This window comes from Monodelphis domestica, chromosome 7 (assembly GCF_027887165.1).
Source record: "Monodelphis domestica isolate mMonDom1 chromosome 7, mMonDom1.pri, whole genome shotgun sequence".
Lineage (NCBI taxonomy): Eukaryota > Metazoa > Chordata > Mammalia > Didelphimorphia > Didelphidae > Monodelphis > Monodelphis domestica.
Genome location: NC_077233.1, coordinates 165,954,036 through 165,977,236, shown reverse-complemented (window position 1 = coordinate 165,977,236; position 23,201 = coordinate 165,954,036). Strand labels below are relative to the sequence as shown.

Below are 23,201 nucleotides of genomic sequence, written 5' to 3'. Positions count from 1 at the left end.
TATTTAATAGAGAGAGTCAGGAAGACCAGAGTTTGAATCTTTCCTTAAACACTAATTGTACGACCCATGGCAAGTTATATAATCTCTCTTGGCTCCAGTTTTCTTGTCTATAAAATGAGATCAATTATAGCAACAACCAGCAATACCCAGGGTTATTATGAGGCTCAAGTGATATATTTATAAAAAGCTGACAAGCCTTAAAACAATATTTAAAGTGTTACCAAGTATTGTATTGTTCTTCTTATTGGTTCCTGAGTCAACACTGCTTGCAGCATCCTGGTTTGGGAAATAAAACCCTTGGCACCTCCCCCCCCCTACCCCCCACTGGCTGGCTTCCTCTTGGGCTCTCTCTCCCACCAAAACTAGGGGCAGGGGATGTCTCTGCCTGATTCCCACCCCAGTGGGGCCTTGCCTTAGGACTTTCTTCATTGCTAAATTGCTCTACAACTTTTGTGTCCCATTCCACCCCCTTACCTCTGCTAGGGTATCCTCCTCCCACCTCAAGGGTGGATCTAGAATTGTTTAAACTACTGCTTACCACAGAAATCTTCTCAGTTTTCTTCTTGGACTCACAATTCTGTGGTTAGAACATTCTCTTCCCCTTATGTTCACCCTATCCTGATGATGTTGAATAAACATCATTCTCTAGCCTTGATTAGACATTCCCTCAGGAATATGAAATTTCATTTCAATCTGTACTTCCATTGTTCCACTCCAGTTCTGCTCACTCCTTTCATTGTGACCTCTGACATACTGCTTCATATTTTAAAAACTTGCTTTCATTTTAAACTTTTCTTTTTTTAACTCTATTCATTTTCTGGCCCTTAGTGAGGGATGGATCCCTTCCACTAGCATTTCCCTTGTAACCCTTTCCAGTACTGGCTACATTTTCTTTCATACCCCAGCTTACTGCATTTGGTTGAGGAGTAGGAATACTTCTTGCCCTGATTTGCCACTTGACCACCTTCACTAAGCATCCTCTTTTCCTTTGAAAGATTCATGCTATCCAAACATAATCTGGATTCTTTATAATCCCCCCATCCCAACCATGGGTTCCTCAATCAGTTCAGTGTCCAGCTCATAATCTTTTTTTCTTCCTGTTTGTAATCTTTTTCTTCTTCTATCTCCTTCCCTCATAATGAGAGGTTCAGCATACATACTTATACCCCCTCAAATGCCCTAGCATCTCAATTCCTCATTCTGTTCAGTTCTTTTCACCTAATTCTCCACTCAACCATAGCTATATATACCTTTGACCTTGTGTCACCCATAAGCATTCCATTCTGTGTGGATGACTTCTGAAATTCCTTTAATTATAATCTGTGGAAAGATGGAAAAATTCCATCTTTCTCTGTGCTTTACAACCCTAATCTTCTCCTCATTCCCAGCCTCCATTCTTTATCTTTATCTTTATCTACCAGTGCTGCATTGGCTACACTCTTCTCTTTTCCCTGTATTTATGTCAGGTTCTTAAAAACTCAACTCTATACTGTATTACACTTTCAGTTCATTTGCCTCCCTGTCTTATTGCCAATCACACCTGGCCAAATTCTAGTCCTGGATTATTCCCAACATCTATCTTTTTCAGTGCTATTCACATGCTGTTGAATAGAGCTATAGGAAATCACCAAACCATGCTGTCTAGACCCACTCACAGCAAATTAATGTTGTCGAATCTCAAATGGACCCTCCCTGCAGCAGAGCAAACATTTTATTTCTTCTCAATTGATTCACCATCCCACTTTCCAAGTTGGGATCCTGGGTGACTAGGAGGATGATGGTAGCTCAACAATAACAGAGAAGTTCAAGAATGTCAGGGTTTGGCTATTCCAGACATTCTTGTGTCTCCTCAAGCTTCTTCCCACACCTCTAGGATCTTACCTTATACTTTATTGGATAAAGAGTCAAGAAGAATGAGATCATTCACTAAGAGTTCCCCTTACTCTCCTTATCTCACATCATTCATTCTCCACTCTTTTATTCCTGTGTCAGATAGAGTGGCCCTTCTCTTTGGCAGGGAATACCTTGATCCCATCCCTTCCTGTTGGCTCAAGCAAATTGCCCCCACCGTTATACCCTCTTTCTCTCTTGGCTTTGGTCTTTCCTGATGTACTAGTTCCCATCTTGTTGCCTACATACTCAGGTCTCCCTCATCCTTTGAAAAAACAAGAGTGGCAGCCTTCCCTCTTTTATTTTCTATTTGTCCTCTGTCTAGCTTGTTAATACATATTTATTTCCTTATTGTGCCCCCCATTAGTTTGTGAGCTTTTTGAGGGCAAGGGGCCATCTTTCTGCCTCTTTTTTTTTTATCCCTAGTAATTAACATATTGCCTAGCACACAGCAGGTGCTTAATTCATGTTTATTGACAGACCCACATGGTTTTACTGGGGTGTTAGCTGCCCATACTATAGCTTCTTGGAGCTTTCACCCATGTCTCCAAGAAGCTGTAGAATGGGATAACTTTTTGCAATTCTGCTTCACTTAAATCCAGTTCAGGACCACACTTTTCTTCATTAGATTATAAATATATATATTATATATAAATATAGATTATAAATTCCTTGAGGACAAAGACTTTCTTTTTCTTTTTATTCCTACTACTTAACCCTGTTGCTGGAATTTGGAATACTTACTGTTTATTGACTGTCTAAAAGAATGTAAATTACTCAGCCCCACCTATCATCATTAACAGAAAATGCCTGTCCCTCTTTATTCTCCCAGTTCTTGTGATATGGAATCCCTGATTGCCCAACAAAAAAATCCCCCTCATCTCAACCTTTCCAAACCTCACTAAATATTATCTTGTGTCTATCTTTATCCACCTTGATAAACCTCTTCCATTCTAGTTCTTTCCAACTTCCTACTGTGTAAAAATAAATTTAGCGAGTTATAAAATATTTAGATGGAAAAACTGTTCAATATGGGTTCAAAAACTTTCAAAACTGTTTAGCCAATCAGGTTCAAACTGTTGGGATACTTCTGATAGAGGTAATCAAAAGTATCCTCAGTGATGAAGTAAAGCTCAAATGTGAACTTCCCTTTAGGACCAGGCGCAAGGACGCTAAAGAGACTCTTATTATAAAACAAAGTATTTATTGAAATATATAAAGATATATAAAGGATTTCTGATTCTAAGGGATACTAAATCCACCCAAATAAACTCCCAGGTTCCACAAGGAACCACTTCTCCTGTGTTTCACAGGCTACACTAATCCTCCCTGATCTAACTAACCCAAATTTATACTATCTAAATAAAACCCAGCACTAAATGTTATTTTTATTCTTATTTAATCAATTAAAATGAACAATTCCACACACAAAGTATGTACATTTTGCTTTTCCTTTTGCAAATAGTTAATTCAACATGTAATTTCCAAAGATGTTCTGTTGGTCTATTTGCTTTCAGATTTCTTTTTGAAAAATGCTTCAATGATGTTTTCTTTCCCTTCTTTTCCATTTTCCATTTTCTTCCTTTTTTTGACCACTTTATTTTTAACCGTTCCCTTCTCCCCCTAGAAAAATTAAAAAAGGAAAATCAAAAAAGCCTTTTGTGCACAGACAAGTAAAACAGGTGTTTGTTTCATTCTGCCCCTTTCTATCAGGACATGGTCCAGAGATGACAATAATTTGTTTCCGTGAAACTGATCCTTTCATAATCTTATAGTAATATTTCATTACGTTCCTATACCACAATTTGTTCAGCCATTTAACAGTTGATGGGCACTCAGTTTAATTTCCAGCTAATTGCTATAATAATAAAAAAAAGCTGTTATAATTTTTTTTGTACATATGGGTCCTTTTCTTCTTTATTTGATTTCCTCGAGGTTTAGATGTAGTAATATATGGGACAAAAGGTATAGTTTAGTGATTTTTTTCAGGTATAGTTCTCAATTGCTTTTACAGCAATGGACAGGGACAGAGTTCATGACCAAACAAGGAATAAAAAGATCAGAGTAGATAAAATGGACAGTTTTCATCATATAAAACCAAAAAGCTTTTGCACCAACAAAACCAATACGAGTTAAAATATAAAGAAAAACAATTTACTGAGAAAAATTTTGAAATTTATTGCATAAAGTTTTTATCTACTCTGATCTTTTTATTCCTTGTTTGGTCATGAACTCTGTCCCTGTCCATTGCTGTAAAAGTCCTTTCTTTCCTCTTGGAAATTTCTTCTGTGATCAGGGGACTGCCACTGAACAGAAAACTTTATTAATTTTAAACCCAAATTTACTTTCTACCTCAAATAGTAGTTTAAAATGTTGACATCATTGCTTAAATTACAAATATAGATATAGTCTTTAAAAAATATAAATTTAGTTACAAAATCTACATTTTTATTACTGTTTTGTATGGTTTGTGTCACTGATTTTTTTCTGATGTTTTTCCTATAGGAGAATTGCTCCCATCTGGAGTTAAAGAAGAGGTGGAAATCAGAGGCTGTTCTGTTTGGTGTGTTGAGCTGATTCGAGATCGAGTTTTAGAACTTATTAAACAGAAGAGATTAAAAATCTCTGTAGAGATAAATTCAGTTCTTATTGATTATTACTTATGGGACTATGCCCGGGATCACAGGGATGATATGAAAGGAATTCCATTTCATCGTACACGATGCATATTTTATTGATTATAATAAGTTCTAGTGAATCAGACCCCAAAGTTTTATAACATAAGATCAGTTATGTACTTTGTCTTTCATTATGTCTAATCAGGAAAAAGTATAGCATGGAGAAGAAAAAAAGATTATTTCATTCTTTCTTACCATATCTACTACTGTGCTTTCAGAATTTTATTTTGTTTATGTTTTAATTTTTACCTGTTTAGTGTACCTATTATAATATTCCAATTTTTCTTATTGTAGTTTCTTTGAAAAAGTTAATCATGCCTTTTTAATGTGATCAATTTTCAGTATTTTTACCATTCATTAAGTTGATAATCAAATTCAAAAAGTTGATAATATATGTTTATGTGATCATGAGTCTTATAATGGAAAGGAGGGAAGTATGATACACACATGAAATTATGTATTTTAATGACAATAATGATGCTGTTGCAAAAATCAAGGGATTGTAGTTAAAACTTTTTGATATATAAGAAACAAGAGATTAAAGATTTTTTATGTATTCTAATTTATATTTGAAATTGAATAAATATTTTTCATAATAAGAGTGAATTTATTTTAAAGTTATTTTATAATTGTGGGAGGCTTATAAAGCATCAGACACTTAAAAGAGCCCTTAAATACATCTTTAAAATACTGATTCTAAGTTTCCCATGGAAATTTTTTTAAAATTACCCAACTTTTGGAGTCACCATACCCTACTTTGACATGTAATTTGTCTCTGAGGAAGAGGGAACTGGATTTGAGTCGGGAGACTTGGAGGAAATGCTAGTCAATGGAATGCCTCCGCACCTCTAGAATGAGGGAATTGGGCAAAATAATCTTACAAGGGTTCTTGCTGCTCCAAACTCCTACGAATCTCGATTTTCAAAATGGGACAAGTTCTCGCCCTTAGGCATTCGTAGAAAGGGACTTGAAGGTATGGAGAAGGGAGGCGAGGAGGCTGAAGATGAATTCTATCCCCAGCTTAGACTGTATTCTTTTTGTGCCTCCGCACTACAGCGGCAGCAAAAGAAGTAGTAAAACAAGCAGAAAAGGAGCCAAAAGACGCTAGCTCAAGGTCGAGGTTTCAAAGTATTTCCGGAGCAGTCTCCGTTTCGACCAAGCACTAGCTGCGGATTGCTTTGCTTCCGGTGCGTGCAGTTGAAGCAGTTTCCATGGTGTTAGTTCCTGTTTCTTTAGGGCTTTAAATGAAATTGAAGGGCATTGAGATTCCGTGTGAGATATGGTTGAGAGGGAAAAGACTACTAAGCTCGGGCCGTGATTCCTAGTAGGCTGCCATTCCCCCAGTAGCCAAGGAAAGATGAGCATTCTGTACCTCTTCCCACAAGGATATTTGGAGGCGGATGAACTGGCTGACTAGTTTCCTCTGAGCGCCGCTGGCCGCGCATGCGCTGCGGGCTCTGTTGCCCGTCTCCGCCTCGCCCCTTCTAGAGTCCGGAATCGCTCTCTTTCCCTTCCTCCGGAAGCTGTGCTAATGTCTATGCCTTCTTCCTGGGGGCAACTTTTTTTGCTGATTTTGTTCTGGAGGGGCCTGAGAAATAAGTAATGATTTGCATTAAGTCCTTTTAAGGAGGAAGGAAAAGGGATAAGAGTAATCATAATAATAGAAATTTCTTCCAGGGAAAGGGGGGAGGGGTCTCTGCTACAGTTCGGAAGGGCAGACTATTTCAGGAAATGACTGATGTACAGAAAAAGACAGCAATAAAACTTGTTTTAAAAATAACTAATAGAAGCGGGTTGTTTCTAAAGGCATTTTGCTAGGTGGCACAGTCAGGTGGGAGTTCAAACTCCGACATTACTAGCTACTTTTCCCTGGGATGTGCTGCAAAGGATCAGCCATGGAGAATTGATAGAGAAGTGACTGGCCTAAGAAGTATCAAAGGGCTAATTCTTCAGCCTGAAGGACTAAAACTGAACCTTGACTTTCGTGAGGGCCATATTCAGCGCAGTCCTATAAGCCAGTATACTGTTCAGGTCTTCAGGGTTGACATTCTAGGGAACCAGAGTGGGTCTTGAAGAAATGAGGTCCATCAGAAAGGAGAGTATATATGGTCTAAGATTCAAGTCTCCCGAATTTTCCATCAGCTTAAATAAAACCTGTCCAATGCCTGATGTCTGATTTCCCCAGGTTCTAACTAGGTAGGTATGCAGTTTTGAGCTAAGGGTTATAAATAAACCCTTGAAATATTGAAGTACTTTTCACTGGTATCAAATTCATTACCATCGAAAACAATTCTCCTTTTCCTCACCCCACAACTCTCTTTTTTTTGAGCATTTCCTTGTCTGTTAACACAATTGTGTTATCAGGGCAGGTAGGTGGCATAGTGGATGGACTGTTGGGCCTGGAGTCAGGAAGAAGAGTTCAAATGTAACCTCTGATACTTGCTAGGCAAATTCCTCTTCCCTGAGATCAAATCTGGCCTCAGACACTTATTAGCAGCATACCTTGGGCAAGTCATTCAACTGTTTGCTTCCATTTCATCATCTGTAAAATCACTTGGAGAATGGCAAACCATTGCAGTATCTTTGTCAAAAAACCTCCAAAAAGGAGTCATGAAGAGATGGACATGATTGAAAAACAACTAAACAATACAGTTGAAGCTATCTTAAATCATGTAGCCTTTTTAAACTCCTCTTTCTTGTTCCCCCTTTTATCCAGGCACCAAGACCCATGATTCTATACAGTGTCTCTCATTTCTGACCTTTCCTTTTCATTTCTACTTTAGACTAGTCCCATCACTTTGCATCTGGATTACTGCAATTTTAGCCTAGCTAATCTTCCTGACCATAATCCACACCTATATACTCAAAACACTTTCTTTGCCAAAGTGGGCAATTTGCTGTTACCCAAACTAAATTTCATCTGTCTGCCTTTGCATGTGCTATTTTGCATCCTTCACCCTTAGAATCCTTAGCTTACAGATGAAGCCTCCTATGAGAGATCCTGGGCAAGTCATTTAATTTTCATTTGCCTCAGCTTCCTCAACTGTAAAGTAGAGCATTTACTTTGCAGTTATATAAGGATCAAATTTTGTGTGTATGTATATGTGTGCTTAAGCCTAGTATAGGGGCCAAGCTAAAGGGCTGAGTGGATTGAGGTCCTGGGTTCAAACATGATCTCAGACACTACCTAGGTGCTTGACCCTGGGCAAATCACTTGACCCCCATTGCATAATCCTTACCAATATACAGTACTAAAGGTAAGGGTTTATTTAAAAAAGAAAGAAAAGCCTAGCACATAGTAGGTACTAAAACAAGTGTTCATTTAATTTCATCTATCTAAGCTTCTAGGCTTAGCTTTCTATCCATTATATTATGCTTCCTCTTACATGAGATTTATGCCTACTAAGTACTTGTTTAATAAATACTTGAATAATTCTGTTGTCAGGATTTTACTAGAATCCTTTTTTTTCCTACCTAAGGATTTGTAATGGATTTTTGCAGCTTAGCAAATGATCTCTAGACTCCTTTGCCTATCTTGCAGAAATAGGAAGTTTGACCACTGCTTCAGGATTGCCTCTCTTCCTTGCATGGACATCAAACTGGGGAGGAATAGTCAGCCCTATCCCTCTACTACTTTATTGTCAATGTTTTCTTGAGGCTCAGAGAAGCCCCCAAAGCACCTGATAGGAGGCATGGCCATCCCCCAGATGCTAGGATTGAGAAGAGAAAAATGAAATAAACTGATCCAAACTTAGCAAGGAGTAGGCCTTGGGGGTTCCCAGCTGGAAAGATCTGAGAAGTTTGTGGGGGTACACTTAATATTCAAGATCAGGAAGAACATAAATTGGGAAGAACTAGAGTTTAAAAGAGGAAGACAACCTTGGGAAGACTGTAAGATTGATGGTTCTAGATACAGTTTGGCAAATGATCCAGAAAAGTGAGAGATCTCTACAGTGGCTAAGGCCCTTTACTTATCTACTAGTCAGCCAGGGAGCCAGGCTTATTTTTTAAAACTTGGGCTTTAGTCACTAATAGTAGCCAGGTTATGACAGCATCTTTGTAAGCAGCATGGTCATTGTGAACCTAGGGAGCATTGTACAAGCTCACTTTATTGTTGGGAGGGGAGCGGGTTTGAGGGGAGAACAGTGTGGATGGAGGGGCAAGTAACTTAGAGGGCTGTGCCGAGATGGGTATGTATCCTCACAAAGGACAGTTAATTTTGGAGTTGTTTGTTAGTTGCAGCAATGGTATAAATGAAAAGACTTGAAGATGGCCATGAACTCTTTGAGGCAGGTGTAAAATCCTGGGGAAGGTGTTTAGGAGGGGAGGGGAGGGGAGGCAGCCTTGTATACACCTATGGAAATCTTGTTCACTAAAGTGATCTACTGAGACAGAGTTGCCCTTTTACCAAACTCAAATGTTTGCCTGCTGCTAAGCAGCTGATTTAGTGGCCACATTGAATTCCTAACTACTTCTCAGGTAGAGGAACAGGTTTCTAGTTTTACACAAAGGCTGGAGAGACTCCCCACAGAAAGCAGTGACATAAGGTATAGTGACTGTGGAGTACATGGACCTAGGTTCCTGACCCAAGTGCCCAGAGGAATTCTAGATGATGGCTTGTTATTGTAGTAAGTGTAGCTGTATGAACAGTGGAACTTCCTTCCAGCTTAAAACTGATCCACGCAGTTCAGATGATGTGAATCACAGAAGAACACACTTGGAACTGGAAGAGACTTTAAAGGCTAATGGGTACAACCCTCTCATTTAACAGATGAATTTGAGATATAGAAATTAAGTATCTTAGGCAAGGAGCATCTGAGGCAGGATTTGAACCCAGGGTTCTTGAACAAAAAAAAAAGATAGTTGTCAGAAGGTGCTCTGAAAATGGAATTCTATGGTGCCTGTGTGAAATATTCAAGTTTTGGCCATTGATATAAAAAATGAAGATAAGATAAACTAAAGATAAGATAATAAGAAAAATGAGATGTTTGTTAAAGGGCTTTGCAAATTTTAAAGCACTATGTGTTGCAGTTGCATCTGATTCTCTGACTTCGAGATGTTCTTGGCAAAGATATTGGAGTGCTTTGCCATTTCCTTCTCCAGCTCATTTTACAGATGATGAAACTGAGTCAAACAGGGTTAAGTGACTTGCATACAGCTAGTATCTGAGGCCAGATTTGAACTGCATTAATCAAAAGAAGTTGCAACTGATAAACCTTTCTTAATACTCCCCAGAGCCAATTAGAGAGTCGCCCATTACCAGTAGTTAGCTCCTACCAGTTTCTGAATGTTCACAATACTACAGTCTTTCCAAGACACTTTCCTTACATGTCATCATAATTCTCCCAGAAGGAACAAATCAGCATCCGTCATTCACATAGGCAGATGTCCTCTCAAGTGGTTTGATCATTAACTGAATCCCGTTACCTACATTTTAACATATGGAACATTGAAAATAGATGTTCTATATATAATATCTACAAAGGACAAGAGATTGTTTTTATCTTTCACAGATAAAGATGACACTAATTTTAGTGGCACATAACCCTCATTTTTATTCTTTGTTAGCCTATTGACATTCTCTGACTCATGGAGCTTGGGGGGTGTTGTCTTTGGCCACATGGCTATAAGAAGACAGAATCCATAAACTCCACCTCATTGACATCACCAGTAACCAGTTAAAAACAAGTTGGCCAAGTTAGACTTTTCTTAACCTTTTCTTTAGGAATAGTTACTTCAAAGATAATATTGCAAAGTACCAATGCCAGAAGGGAAGGCATTTATACTTGTAATGGCAACCAAAGCTATTTGTGTGGTATCCACAGGTATCTTTAAGTCTATTATGGCTAGTAAACGCCATTTTTTATTGTATACTCCAGTCACTTATTAAGTCTTTGTTAAATTGTATTAGAAACTGATTTATGGGGACAGCAATTGATGTACAAAACTATGAGACAGGGAAAAGGCTTGTATTTACCAATAGGCCAATGAAACATTTTTCGCCTTTCTCCAAGGAGTACTTTTTAAGCTTTTTCCTCCTCATCAAATCCTATTCTCAGTCAAAGTGTTCTTACTAAGGATTGCAAAAGGGGAAAGTCTGGGTGGCTTTTTTATTTTTTTTTATAATCTTTTGAAGGTAAACTCTGTATGTCCTTTAGTGGTCTCCCAGGCCAATGTCTCCTTGTAGATCTTGGCCTGGCTACAAAGACCCCTTTATAAGAATAGGGTTAAATATAAATGAGTTTCTTCCTCTACCCTCATCATTTTCTTAGTAGGTCCACTGAAATAAAATATAGCTTTCCTGGGGCAGCTAGGTAGCACAGTGGATGAAGAGCCAGGCCTGGAGCCAAGACCTCCTGGATTCAAATTTGTCCTCAGACTTTTTTTTTTTTAAACCCTTACCTTCCGTCTTGGAGTCAATACTATGTATTGGCTCCAAGGCAGAAGAGTGGTAAGGGCTAGGCAATGGGGGTCAAGTAACTTGCCCAGGGTCACACAGCTGGGGAGTGTCTGAGGCCAGATTTGAACCTAGGACCTCCTGTCTCTAGGACTGGCTCTCAATCCACTGAGCTACCCAGCTGCCCCCCTCAGACTTTTTTTTAATGTTTATTTTTAAAATGAATTAATTTAGAATATTTTTCCATGATTACATGATTTATGTTATTTCCCTCTCTTCCTCCCACACCCCTCTCATAGCCAAAGAGCAATTCCATTGTGTTTTACATGTATCATTGATCAAGATCTACTCAGTTGGGGCAGCTGGGTAGTTCAGTGGATTGAGAGCCAGGCCTAGAGATGGGAGGTCCTGGGTTCAAATCTTGCCTTAGACACTTCCCAGCTGTGTGACCTTGGGCAAGTCACTTGACCCCCATTGCCTAGCCCTTACTGCTCTTCTGCCCTGATACTTAAGATCAATTCTAAGACAGAAAGTAAGGGTTCAAAAATATCTTTCCTGAACAAAGGCCTCCCTGTAGAGCTGTGCTTGCTAGAGCCCAGCTCTAACTGGAAAACCAATTGTTAAATTTCCAGTGTGAGCATTTACACCTCAGAAACCTGCAAACACTATAAATCAGTGCATAATTTATTATTTTTTTTGTTGATTGCCTAGACGTAATAAAGTGTTAATAATGCTGATTAAAATTAAAAGTGTGCTTTTTTTGGTTTGTTTTTTGGAGTCAGTTAAACCAGCACACTTGCTTCCCTGTAAGTTGCAAACCTTTTGTGGCTGGGCAGGATTGCTCAAGTGGTCCTAGGTGGCTTCGCTCCGAAGTTGCAGCAGGGGTCGCTATCCACGGAGGTTACGAGGCCCAGAGATGGGACAGTGGCGCTCTGCCTGGGGCGTGCCTGGCCCCAATCCCTCTGGCTGGCACGCCGGCGCCGTTGCCCGGGAGAAGGCGCGCGGCGTTCCGCCGTTGCTACGGCAACGAGTGGCAACAAAAGGGAAGCGGGGGGGAGGAAGGGGTAGAGGCTCGGAAGGCTGAGCGAGGCTGCGCTCTTGTTGCTGCTGCTGCTCCCCCCGGCTGCAGGGTGGCTTTCTCCTCGAGCCCGGTCAGTGTCCGGCGGCTGTGGCGGTGGCGATTGGACCTTCCCCATCCCCTTCTTTCCTTTTTCCTTGTCCTTCTCTCTCATGATTTCTTTTTGGCCATCGCCTGCCCTCCCTATCCTGGCTATGGAGGCCGGGGCCTGGAATGGGCCTAGCGCTTCCCTCAGTTCCACTTTTGAACCACTCCATCTGGCCCGGCCAGCTCCTTTACTGAAAGCGAGGGAAGCTTTGCTCCTTAGGGTGGAGTATCCGAAAGTCGGCTCTGGGGGTGAGGGAAGGCTTGGCTCAAAATGGGTGCCTAGAAAACGAAGGTTAACCTAATCCCCCGCTATCATCTCTACTCCCTCCCACCTCACCTTAATTATCCCCCGGAAATGGGCCTGGCCTGCTCTAGTCTGGTAGCCTGTTTAGCAGTTAGGAGGGGAGGGGTCCTATGCCTTTTTGAGAGAAAGACTGAGGGTCCCCACTCTGCCCTTTTTGCCTTCTTTAATGCTCTGGGGGAATGCAAGGGACTTATTGTGACAAGGCACCCTTTTCGCACTCGCCCTCCCTTCCTTTATGTAGAGCAGCAGTAAGAGGGGCTCATGAATTCTAACTATATTTCAGTATAACTCTCTTCCTTTGTAATCCTTGTATTTCATTTTGTGCATTTAAAAACAACGTCCTAAAATGGGTCCCAAGGCCTCACTGGACTGCCAAAAGAGTCCATGCTAGACAGAAGGCTAAAAACACCTCTGACAATGAAGTTCCTCTTAATTTTGCCTCTTTAGAGACTGAGCACTTTATCTAAAGGGAAATAAATTTGTGCCTTTCTCAGCCAAGGGAAGAGCCAGCCAGCACAGTGAAGGATGTTGGGGGATTATCAGGATGTTAATGATCATGTTAGTCATTCATCCAACTAGCTGCCCTATATGTTTATAGTAAGATAATATAAATGAATATAATTATTATCATAGGTATTATAGGTATTCAGAGATGATTTTTGTAAATAATGAATTCTCCTAATTACTCTTTCCCTCATTTGCACAAAGTACACTTTCTCATTAAGAACTAGGCAATGTCCCATGAATTTTCTAAAGGTTTTTAGGGTTTAACAAAATTTTTTTCCATTATATTTTTAGTTTTTACTTTGAATCACAATTCATGTCTATTCATATCATTCAAGCAACAATTTACTATTATGTTTTACTATAACAATTTCACAAATTCAGTATAATGAGGAAGGGTTTGACTTGGCTAATGTAGTTTATAGCCTTAAAACTTCAATAGACACTATAAGATATAGCACAAGAATTATTATCTCTCATTGGAAGGTTTGAGTGTCAGAGGTGAATTGACACAGTAAGTGTCAGAACAGGGATTTGAAAATAGGTCTTCTAGATTTAATTCCAGGATTATTTCTGTTAAATCAAACTTTCAAAAATGGAGTATTCATAACCTCTCAGAGTATGTAAGTTTTATCTTTAGCTATTACTAGTGGCTTGATTTTTTACTTGTAGGTGTTACAGCCTAAGGGGGATTATTTTTGTTGTTGCTGTTGTTCTGTAGGGGCTTACTGAGGTTAGAGCATTTTTAAAAATAAAACTATTGATGAAAGTGCTGTTTCTGAGTAGTATATGGTATAAACATCAATATCACACACCACTGAAATTTTTCTGATATGTATTTGGCCCAGTGTTTTGATTTCATTTGTCTGCATAGTTAATTAAGAACAACAACCCATTAAAGGGATGACTCACCTTCTGTGAGGATGCTTGAGGGACCAAACCCAGCCCATGGCTGATCACTACTAACTTATTTAGTATTCTGTGAGCAGTTAATGTGTGATGTTTGTAGAAATCATATATTTGTTTGTTTTGCCTTTGAGTCTAGTCTCTTCTACTTCCTTATATGGGTAAAGGTGGTGTCCTTTTTTTTAAAACTTAGAGGATTTACATGCTTGTTGAATGAATGGGGGGAAATGGCTAAGATTTCACATATTAATGGTTAAACTACTGACTTTTAACAAATTAATTTATTTCCATGTTAGTAATGAAGCATTAGGTTCTTCAGAAAGCACAAATCACCACACCAAAATATAACATAGGATGGAAAAAATCTGATTTCTTGTTTAGAATTATTTTGAAATATAAAATTATATTTGTGAATCTTATTTTTATTCCTTTATTGCAAGGAGAATACTGATGCCTTTGAATACATAGCCAGAAAATCTAATAGAATAGCTGCCATTTTCTAAGCATGCATTTTATTATCTTGAAATTTTAAATTTCAAGCCAGGTATGGTTTAGACTGATGAACTGGCAAGATATTTTACAGTATTTAGTTATAAGGAATTGGAAGAGTGATGAAGGCTTCACTGTCCAACACAGCAATTGTCAATTTTTCATTTATTATACATATATGATTACATATATGATTTCTCTCCTATATGAACATTTTAATATAAAATAAAAACTATATTCATAAGAGAAGGCCTTCCTGTCTGTTCATTATTCATAATAGTTCTAAAGGTGAATTTTCTGGTGTTCAGTAAGATTATGGCCTCCAGCTAAATGACTTTTCACATTTATTACATTCATAAGGCTTCTCTCCATTATGAACTCTTTGTTTAGTAAGGTGTAACCTAATGAAGGATTTCCCACATTAATAAGATTTTTTTTTCTATGTGAACTCCTTGTTGCATAATAAGAACTGTGTTCAGGCAAAAGTTTTATTTTTTTTTGACTCCTCTAAATGTTATAAAGTTCTTTCTTGTTTCAATTACTTTTATTCCATATAACTTTTACTTGTTGGTCCTAGTTCTGCTCTTAGGAGTTCTATAGAATATCCAGTTCTTTCTATAGAATATCCAGTTCTTCTTTCACGAATTACTTTATATTGCCTCTTTGCTTATTTAATGAAAAGTGTTAGTTATTTCTACAAGATTACAAGCTTTGGAACTAATGTTTTGTTTTATATAACTTATTTTTTGTAAGTTATTTAGATATAGCTATTTGAATTTACTTTAATGGTGCCTTCTTCATTATAGGTTGTTACTTGATATCTGACAACTGAAAATTTTTTTGTTATTTTTAAATATAGGGTTCAAGCTGTTATGAAAACACAAATGAAAAGGATGCTTCACATACTGGGTGTTAAATTAAATTAGAAAGCCGAAAATTCACTGCAATTTATTGTACCATGGAAGAAATACCAGTGAGAGTTGCAGTAAGAGTTAGACCTCTGCTTTGCAAAGAAATACTTCATAATCACCAAGTATGTGTGAGACTGGTTCCAAATACCCAGCAAATTATCATTGGGAAAGATCGAATTTTCACTTTTGATTTTGTGTTTGGCAAAAATTCAACTCAAGATGAAGTTTATACTACCTGTATTAAGCCTCTAGTTGCATCATTGATTGAGGGATATAACGCTACCGTTTTTGCCTACGGACAGACTGGATCTGGGAAGACATACACCATTGGAGGAGGCCACATTGGTAAGATCCTTCAGCTCCTTTTACTTATTTATAGTTATTTGATTTGCTACAAAGAAACATATGAAGTGAAATTGAAAGAAACGAAATAGAGCATCATGAAGTTATTACTACCTTTGAAGTATTTGTCTTAAATATTGAATTTGAGCACTAGGTTTTTTGGGAGGAATGGCTGGCCTTTCTGTTGACTTTGGATAGAACAGAGGTCTAATAATAATAATAGCTCACACTAAATAGCACTCTAAGATTTGCAGAGCACTTTATGTTCTCCTAGGAGGTAGGAGGACCTGTGTTTTAGCCTTTTCTTTGCCATTAATTTGTTGTGACCTTGAGCAAATTATTTTTTTTCTCCTAGGCTTTCTGTATCAGGAAAATAAAGGGGTTGGAGAAAATGATCTCAAAAATGCCTTTAAGCTCTGACATTCTGTAAAAGGTGAACTGAAAAGTTCAAATTAGAGGCAAAATGTGCTCTCAAATCCTGATCTGCCCTCATTAATTTTGTTTAAAAAAACAGTTTTTGTCATGTGTTAATATATGTAAATATTTAAAGAATTAGTTGAAATCATTATTAGAGAACTAATTCGTTTTGTTTAAACCTTTACTTTCTGCCCTAGAATCAATTCTAAGACAGAAGAAAGGCAAGAGTTAGGCAGTTGGAATTAAGTGAATTGCCCAGCCGGGTCACATAGGTAGGAAATATCTCCCAGGTCCCCCAACTCCAGGCCTGGTACTCTATCCACTATTCTATCCAGCTGTTCTTAGAGAACTAATTTATGAATAAATATAACTAAATAACAGAGTTGTCATCTGATTTAAGTTGCAGTCAGACCATAAAAATGTGTGACCTCCTCAACAGCTGGCATAGCCCAACATTGATCACTTAAAGTAGAGGACTCGGGATAAAGTCTTGTTGACTTTGGTCTCACAAAATAGAAAATTTTCCTTTAAAAATTCTATCAGGCCATCCCATGGGAAGTTTTGCCTTAGTATTGTTAGTAGGAATTATTTAAACTGTGTTTCCTTTGTCATTTGGAATAACACGTGTGGATGAAAGGAAACTTCTTTTTGTAAAATAGAAATAATCATGTCTGTACAATCTGCTCTATAAGCTAGTAAAGATTAGATGAAATAACATTTATGGATACTTTGTAATTGTAAAGCACTATATAAATTTAGTAATTTGTATACTTTATATTTTATATATATGTATATAATATGTATAATATATTTACATTTATATTTTATATATTTATGTAATATATATAATTTATATAATTTCATCCCTTTCACTGACACTTTTTATTGGAACTGGACTTTATTTTGTTGCTAGTACTTTCAAGTCTAAATGCTAAGAAAATTTTTTAAAGATAATTTTTTGACTCTTAATATTCAATCAGAAAAAATCTAAAGAGTGAATATAGCAACATTATAGTGTATATAAATTTTCTCAGTTGCTAGATACCTAAATGCTATTTTGAACATTGACTATAACCAGACCTTTCCTGCATATAAAAATTCTAGTTTTAGAAAAGGAAAAGTCATGGAATAATAGAATTAGAATAGAACTTAGAAGTAGCATGGTAACATTGGAAGATTACAGCACTTCGATCTAGGTTAGAGTTCTGGATTTCAGACAATTACTGACCATTGAATACCTTTTGGCAAATCAGGAATAATTCCTGAAGCCTCAGTTTCTCATCTGAAAAAGAAAGGATGGTTATGTTTATATTACCAATCTCACATGTATGCTACAAAGAAAACACTCTACAAATTTCATGGTGTTATACACATGTGGACTGTTCCCACAATCTAATTTTAATGATTGAGGAACTTAAAGTTTATTTTTTGGAAAAAAGTATCACATTATATTCTTCTTAAACTGTAACTAATTTGGGGGCAGCTGGGTAGCTCAGTGGGTTGAGAGCCAGGCCTAGAGATGTGAAGTCCTAGGTTCAAATCTGGACTCAGACACTTCCTACCTGTGTGACCTTGGACAATCATTTAATCTCCTTTGCCTAGCCCTTACCACTCTTCTATCTTGAAACCAATACATAGTATTAATTCTATTGTGGAAGGGTAAGGGTTTTTTAAAAAAATGTAAATAATTTATGTATGACCGGTAATGTTTTCTGTGTGTTAGTTTTGCTCCATTAAATTTTTTTTTCTTCAGCTCTTTCATTTAATACATCAGAAAATTGAGGCCTAGAGAGGTTAAGTAACTTAACTAAGGACATATTTTAGTGGCAGAACTGGGACCTAGAACTCTAGTTTTTAGTTTTATTTTGAGATTCCTTGTACTCTGTTGTTATCTAACAAAAAGATACCCCTCAAGGACTATATTTCTTCCACTGTCATTATTTTATTTTATTTCATAATTAATTTTTTCTTTAGGATTAAATAATTTGCCATTTAACTTACCCCTTCTCTCCCCACCAAAGTAAGCTTCTTGAAGGCAGACACATTCCACTTTTGTCCTTATATCTTAGTACCTGGTACACACTTAATAGATTCTTCACAAATGCTTCTTGAAATATACTGAAAGAATACTAGTGAATAGGGTTTTAGGAGGGTTTAATGACTTCTCTACTACTTAGCAGCAAAAACACTCCAAAAAGGGTGACTTTTGTGTTGTCAGAATCTTTACCAGAGAAATAAAAGAGAACTTGAGCACAAAATTTAGGTATCTGAAGCTAAATTTATTGGGATGGTGTTTTAGGGTGAGATAAGTTATATGCCAAAAGATCCAGGATTGAAGGGCTCATCTAGGTCATTCAATGGAAGAGAGCCTAGCCTGGAGACAGGGAGTTCTGAGTTCAAATTTGACTTCAGAAATTTTTTAGCTGTATGACACTGGGCAAGTCACTTAACCTCCTTTGCCTAGCTCTTAACATTCTTCTGTCTTGGGACCAACATGCAGTATTGACTCAAAGATAGAAGGTAAGGGTTAAAAAAAAATGATCCAGGATAGGAAGAGAGATTTTTTTCCCAGATGTATGCTGTATCTGTGGATTCATTCTTTGTGCTCATTGCTTTCTTCTACAAGGTGGAATGGATGGAAGCTAACTTGAATCAGCCCAATCAATCAATCAATATATGGAGGTATTTGTTAACAAAATGAGATGAGAAAGAAGCTATATCTGTCTGTTGGTCAGTCTATTTCTTATTCTGTAACTCATCTATACTCCTTATCTATATTTGTTACCTATCTATCTAACTAATCTGTGTTCCTGTGCAGGACCATTAATTGGTCTATTCAAATTGAGATAATTGAGATTCCCATTTGGCTCTTACTGATGAGAAAGTAGATATTTAAATAAAGTAACCTTTCCTTCCAGTCTTAGAAGAGAAGACAGTTGGCTACCACTTTCTCAGTATTGTTTGGAAGAGTAAAAAAAAAATTGATAACTTCTCTCTCCAAGTGTTTGGTAACAAAGCAATTGGAATGAAAGAGGAAAAAACCCACAATGTTTCTTTTTCTGCTGTTTTAAGGAAAAGAATAAATGTAATAGAGAAGGCTGGATGGGTCTAAAATGCCAAGGAAAGGTTATTTAGTGAGAAATGCTTAATAGAAGAAGACCAAATAAACTAGAAGAACACCAAATAAACTAGAAGAAAACCAAATAAACTGAGGAGGCCTTTTTTCCCCCCCAATCTCATTCAATGATTTTGAATACAGACTAGCCTCTTTCTAGGGCTGAAAACAAATTTCACAGGGCTTGTTTTAGTGCTTTACTTATCAGGGTATATCTTACATATAAAAGTTGAAGCAACAGACAGATACAGGAGCCTGTGAAATATAATCAGATGACAGACTGACATTGTCTAACTGTTGGCATTCTTCATTTACTTTGTGAGAATAAACCATGCAATATATCACGAGTATCCTTGACAAAGGGTTGAGAAAGGAACAGACAGGCCTTTGCAAATAATATTCTCTAGCAGCCCACATATTTACAGTTGGTCAGTTTGTAGAGATGTGGCCCACCATAGAATACTGTTTGTCTAAACAGTACTATTACTACTTATTATTTATGCTAAACAAAAATTTAAGTTAGTAGCAATAAACAGTGCCTCAGAGGCTCTTCTCTGACCAATTGTCTCCACATAAACTAAACTTTAAAGATTCCTTTAAAGATGTATTGACTGGAGCAGTTAGATAGCACAGTAGTACTGAGCCATCTAGCGACCCCACTTATATTCCTCTCAGAATTTGCATTTCTAAGAAAGAAAAACTTAACCTGTATTTAAAGTGCCTAAGAATTGCCTAATACTTTTATTGAGAGGTAATGAAGAAAGGGATTTTAAATTAAAACCAGAAATTGTTTATTGGTCTCAAACTTCTTGCACTCTGAGAGTTTATAACTGTCAATCTGTTCTAGTTCTTTGGTGGTCATGAAAGAAAGCATTGGAAACTAAGATAATGAAACAGTAGGAAAAATTGCAATGAGCTCCATCCACAGCCCCCTTTAAAAAATCGCTCTAAACAGAGCTAGAAGATGCATGAAACTAAATCCTGGTAGAGAAATATGAGAGAGAAAAAAAACCATAATGTGTCATTTTGTTCAGCCTCCTTTGGCATAGGGAGACCAAGAAGTCTGTGGTCAATGGAGATAGAGCCTGGCTTGAATCACACTCCATTGGTCAGGGGGAGGCCATGCACCAAGGCACCAAGGAGGTCCCAGAACCATACCACCGGGGCTCTGAATGCATGGTTCAGGATGGATCATATATCTTTGACATTAGGTTAAGATGATGTTAAGAAGTAAGCAGCTAGTGGTGTAGCTTGGACCCCAGACTCATAGAAGGGGTTCATTCCCAGCATCTCACCCAATCTGAATCCTGAAGAGGAATCCTATATCAAACGGGAAGCTTCAATTCTGGAACTCTGTGACATAGCTTCCCAAATGGCTCCTATGTGCAGAGTCCAGCAGCCATATACTCTTTTTAGAAAAATATTTATTTATTTAGAATATTTTACCGTGGTTACAGGATTCATGAATTTTCCTACTCCTTTTCCCTCCTACAGCTGACAAGCAATTCCACTGGGTTATACATGTATCATTGCTCAAAACCTATTTCCACATTATTCATATTTGCAGTAGAGTGATCCTTTAACATCAAAGCCCTAATTGTATCCCCACCAAAACACTTGATTGTTCCTATGTTTTTCTTCTACATTTCTGCTCCCACAGTTCTTCCTTTGAATGTGAATAGCGTTCTTTCTCATAAGTTCCTCAGAATTGTCCTGGATCATTGCATTGCTGCTAGTAGAGAAGTCCACTACATTTGATTGTACCACATTGATTGTATCAGTCTCTGTGTACAATGTTTTCCTGGTTCTGCTCCTTTCACTCGCATCACTTCCTGGAGGTTGTTCTAGTTCACATGGAATTCCTCCAGTTCATCCATCATTCCTTTCAGCACAATAGTATTCTATCACCATCAGATACCACAATTTGTTCAGTCATTCCCCAATTGAGGGACACCCCCTCATTTTCCAATTCTTTGCCACCACAAAGAGCTCAACCACGAAGTCTTTTTCTCTTTGGGGGCACAAACAACAGCCATATATATACTCTTGCTCAAACCCAAACCCAGGTCAGGAACTTGCAAAGCTCAGACCCTAGGGGCACTAATCAGCCTTTGCCTTTCATCAGACCACTTTGAGTACACTGAAAGTTTGTTTATCCAGAGATCCTAGAATAATTACCCAACACTTGGAACCCCAAGAAAGCACCAAAAAGACCACTAGACCTCTCCAGAAGTGTGCAAAGCCCAGCCCTAAGATAAAATCTGAAGCCTGGAGGTAGACTGTTAGAATGAGCAAAATTTTTAAATGATCATGAAGAATTATTGTCTTGACAGTGACATTCAAAACACAAACCCGGAAGAGAATGACTCCAAAAAATGTATAAACAAAAGTCCTCTGAAAGCAGTTATTTTCTTCCAGGGAAGTTTGTAATTCAGAAGCCAACTTGAATTAGAATGTGCTTCTTAATTTTCATTGTTATCTCCTTTTTCAGGAGAGAAGGAAGGAAGGAAGGGAGATAATTTGGATCTTATAATTTTGGGAAATGTACATTGAAAATTGTTATTACATTTAATTGGGAAAATAAAAGAAAATTTTAAACTCATAAATATTCTTATAAACAGAAAAGTTATATCCAACCACGTATGAATGAACAAAACCAGAATATAGGTCACCCCTGTTTTTTTGCCATAATGCTTTCTTGCAAACCAGGTCAAAAAGTAGGGTTATTTTTCTGGAAACCTGTTAAATATTAAGTAAGGGTTGGCTCATACAGGTTAGCTTGCAAGCACCATTATTGTCCATTAGATGGCCACCATGCATTATTTGTAAGGAAAATTCTACTGTTTACATGTATTTTCTCCTTGACTATAAGATATAATATAAACCAAAGAATGAGTATAACAATTTTAAAACAAATGCAAAAGAAGAAATCATGAAAATTAGAGGTGAAATGTAGAAAATTGAAAATGAAGATGATATAAGATAAAGTTGTTTTTAAGACTAACAATCTAATTAAAAGAGATAAAATTAAAAAAAACAAGATTAATCATAATAAATTCAGAAGAAAATAAAGAATATTATCCAAAATTACCATATGCAGTTATATGCCTGAAAACCTGAGAAATGAAAGCAAATGGATTAATTTCTGCACAAAATATAAAATATCTAAACTCACAAAATAGGGATTTTCAAACCACCCAATCTAGAAAAATAAATTGAATAAATTATAAGTGAACTTCCAAAGAAAAAGCTTTTTGGCCTTATGGTTTTACAAGTGAATTCTATCAAATATTTAAACAATAATGCCACAAAAATAATTCTCCAACAAGTAAATAACTTTTTTTTGAGAGAAATGTGATCCTATTACACAAACCAAAGAGACCAAGCAGAGCAAAAAGTTTAGATCAGTCTTACTATTTGTTTTACTAAAATAAAAATAAGTATGAATTCATAATTCCTTTTATCTTCCAGTCTTCTTTGATATTTTGATAGCCTTGTGCTTTATCATTTTATATATTGTCACCACTGTTTGATATCAATTCTTGCTTATGTCTTTCTATAAATCCTCTATGAAAGTTCACGTTATATGCTGGAGACCTTCTTCCAAATCTTTTCATGTGGTGTGGAATACATAGGCTGACCATTACTAACCTTCTCTCATCATTTGATAGTCCCAATTGGCTTTTCTGGATGTATATTTCTTCAAGGGCATCCCTGCACATTTCTTTGTTGGTTACAATTTATCCATGTCCATCATATTATAGTTATCTTCATAAAATAAAACTTTTTGTATATCCTATTAGATGAAATTGATGGTAGTATTCTCTTCTACATTTTTAGCATCAGTTGCGGAGGATAAGAAAGGTATCATTCCACGTGCCATCCAAGACCTATTTCAAAGCATTTCTGAAAATAGCAGCATTGATTTTAACATAAAAGTATCTTACATAGAAGTCTATAAGGAAGACCTCCGAGATCTGCTAGAATTGGAAACATCAATTAAAGATCTACACATCAGAGAAGATGAAAAAGGAAACACAGGTAAAGAAACCTACTTTGGTAAATTCAATCAGTATGTCAGTT

The 23,201-nt window shown here is 37.1% G+C and overlaps 2 protein-coding genes and 1 long non-coding RNA gene across 9 annotated transcripts in view; 2 read left to right on the top strand and 1 right to left on the bottom strand.

Annotated features, from left to right (window-relative positions):
* QNG1 (Q-nucleotide N-glycosylase 1) overlaps positions 1-5,167 on the top strand; it is a 39,998-nt gene extending 34,831 nt beyond the window's left edge. For both annotated transcript variants that reach the window (XM_056805942.1, XM_056805941.1), the window contains exon 4: positions 4,396-5,167. In XM_056805942.1, coding sequence (XP_056661920.1) covers positions 4,396-4,628 — 233 coding nt within the window. In that variant the 3' untranslated portion in view covers positions 4,629-5,167. The remainder of the gene's footprint in view (positions 1-4,395) is intronic.
* On the bottom strand, positions 3,273-11,921 carry LOC103098645 (uncharacterized). The gene is made up of 3 exons (XR_008913591.1): positions 11,785-11,921; positions 5,941-6,156; positions 3,273-3,513 (listed from the first exon to the last, which is right to left on the bottom strand). It is a non-coding gene; the product is annotated as an uncharacterized LOC103098645 (long non-coding RNA).
* KIF27 (kinesin family member 27) overlaps positions 8,688-23,201 on the top strand; it is a 141,793-nt gene continuing 127,279 nt past the window's right edge. For 5 of the 6 annotated variants that reach the window (XR_008913590.1, XM_007498906.3, XM_007498904.3 and 2 more), the window contains exons 1-3: positions 11,989-12,116; positions 15,193-15,589; positions 22,959-23,159. Coding sequence is in view for 5 of the 6 variants with exons in the window: in XM_007498906.3 (XP_007498968.2) it covers positions 15,292-15,589; positions 22,959-23,159 (499 nt within the window). In the remaining variant the exon portion in view is untranslated. Of the gene's footprint in view, positions 8,759-11,988; positions 12,117-15,192; positions 15,590-22,958; positions 23,160-23,201 lie in introns of those variants that run through there. The other variant, XM_007498905.3, reaches the window with a different exon arrangement.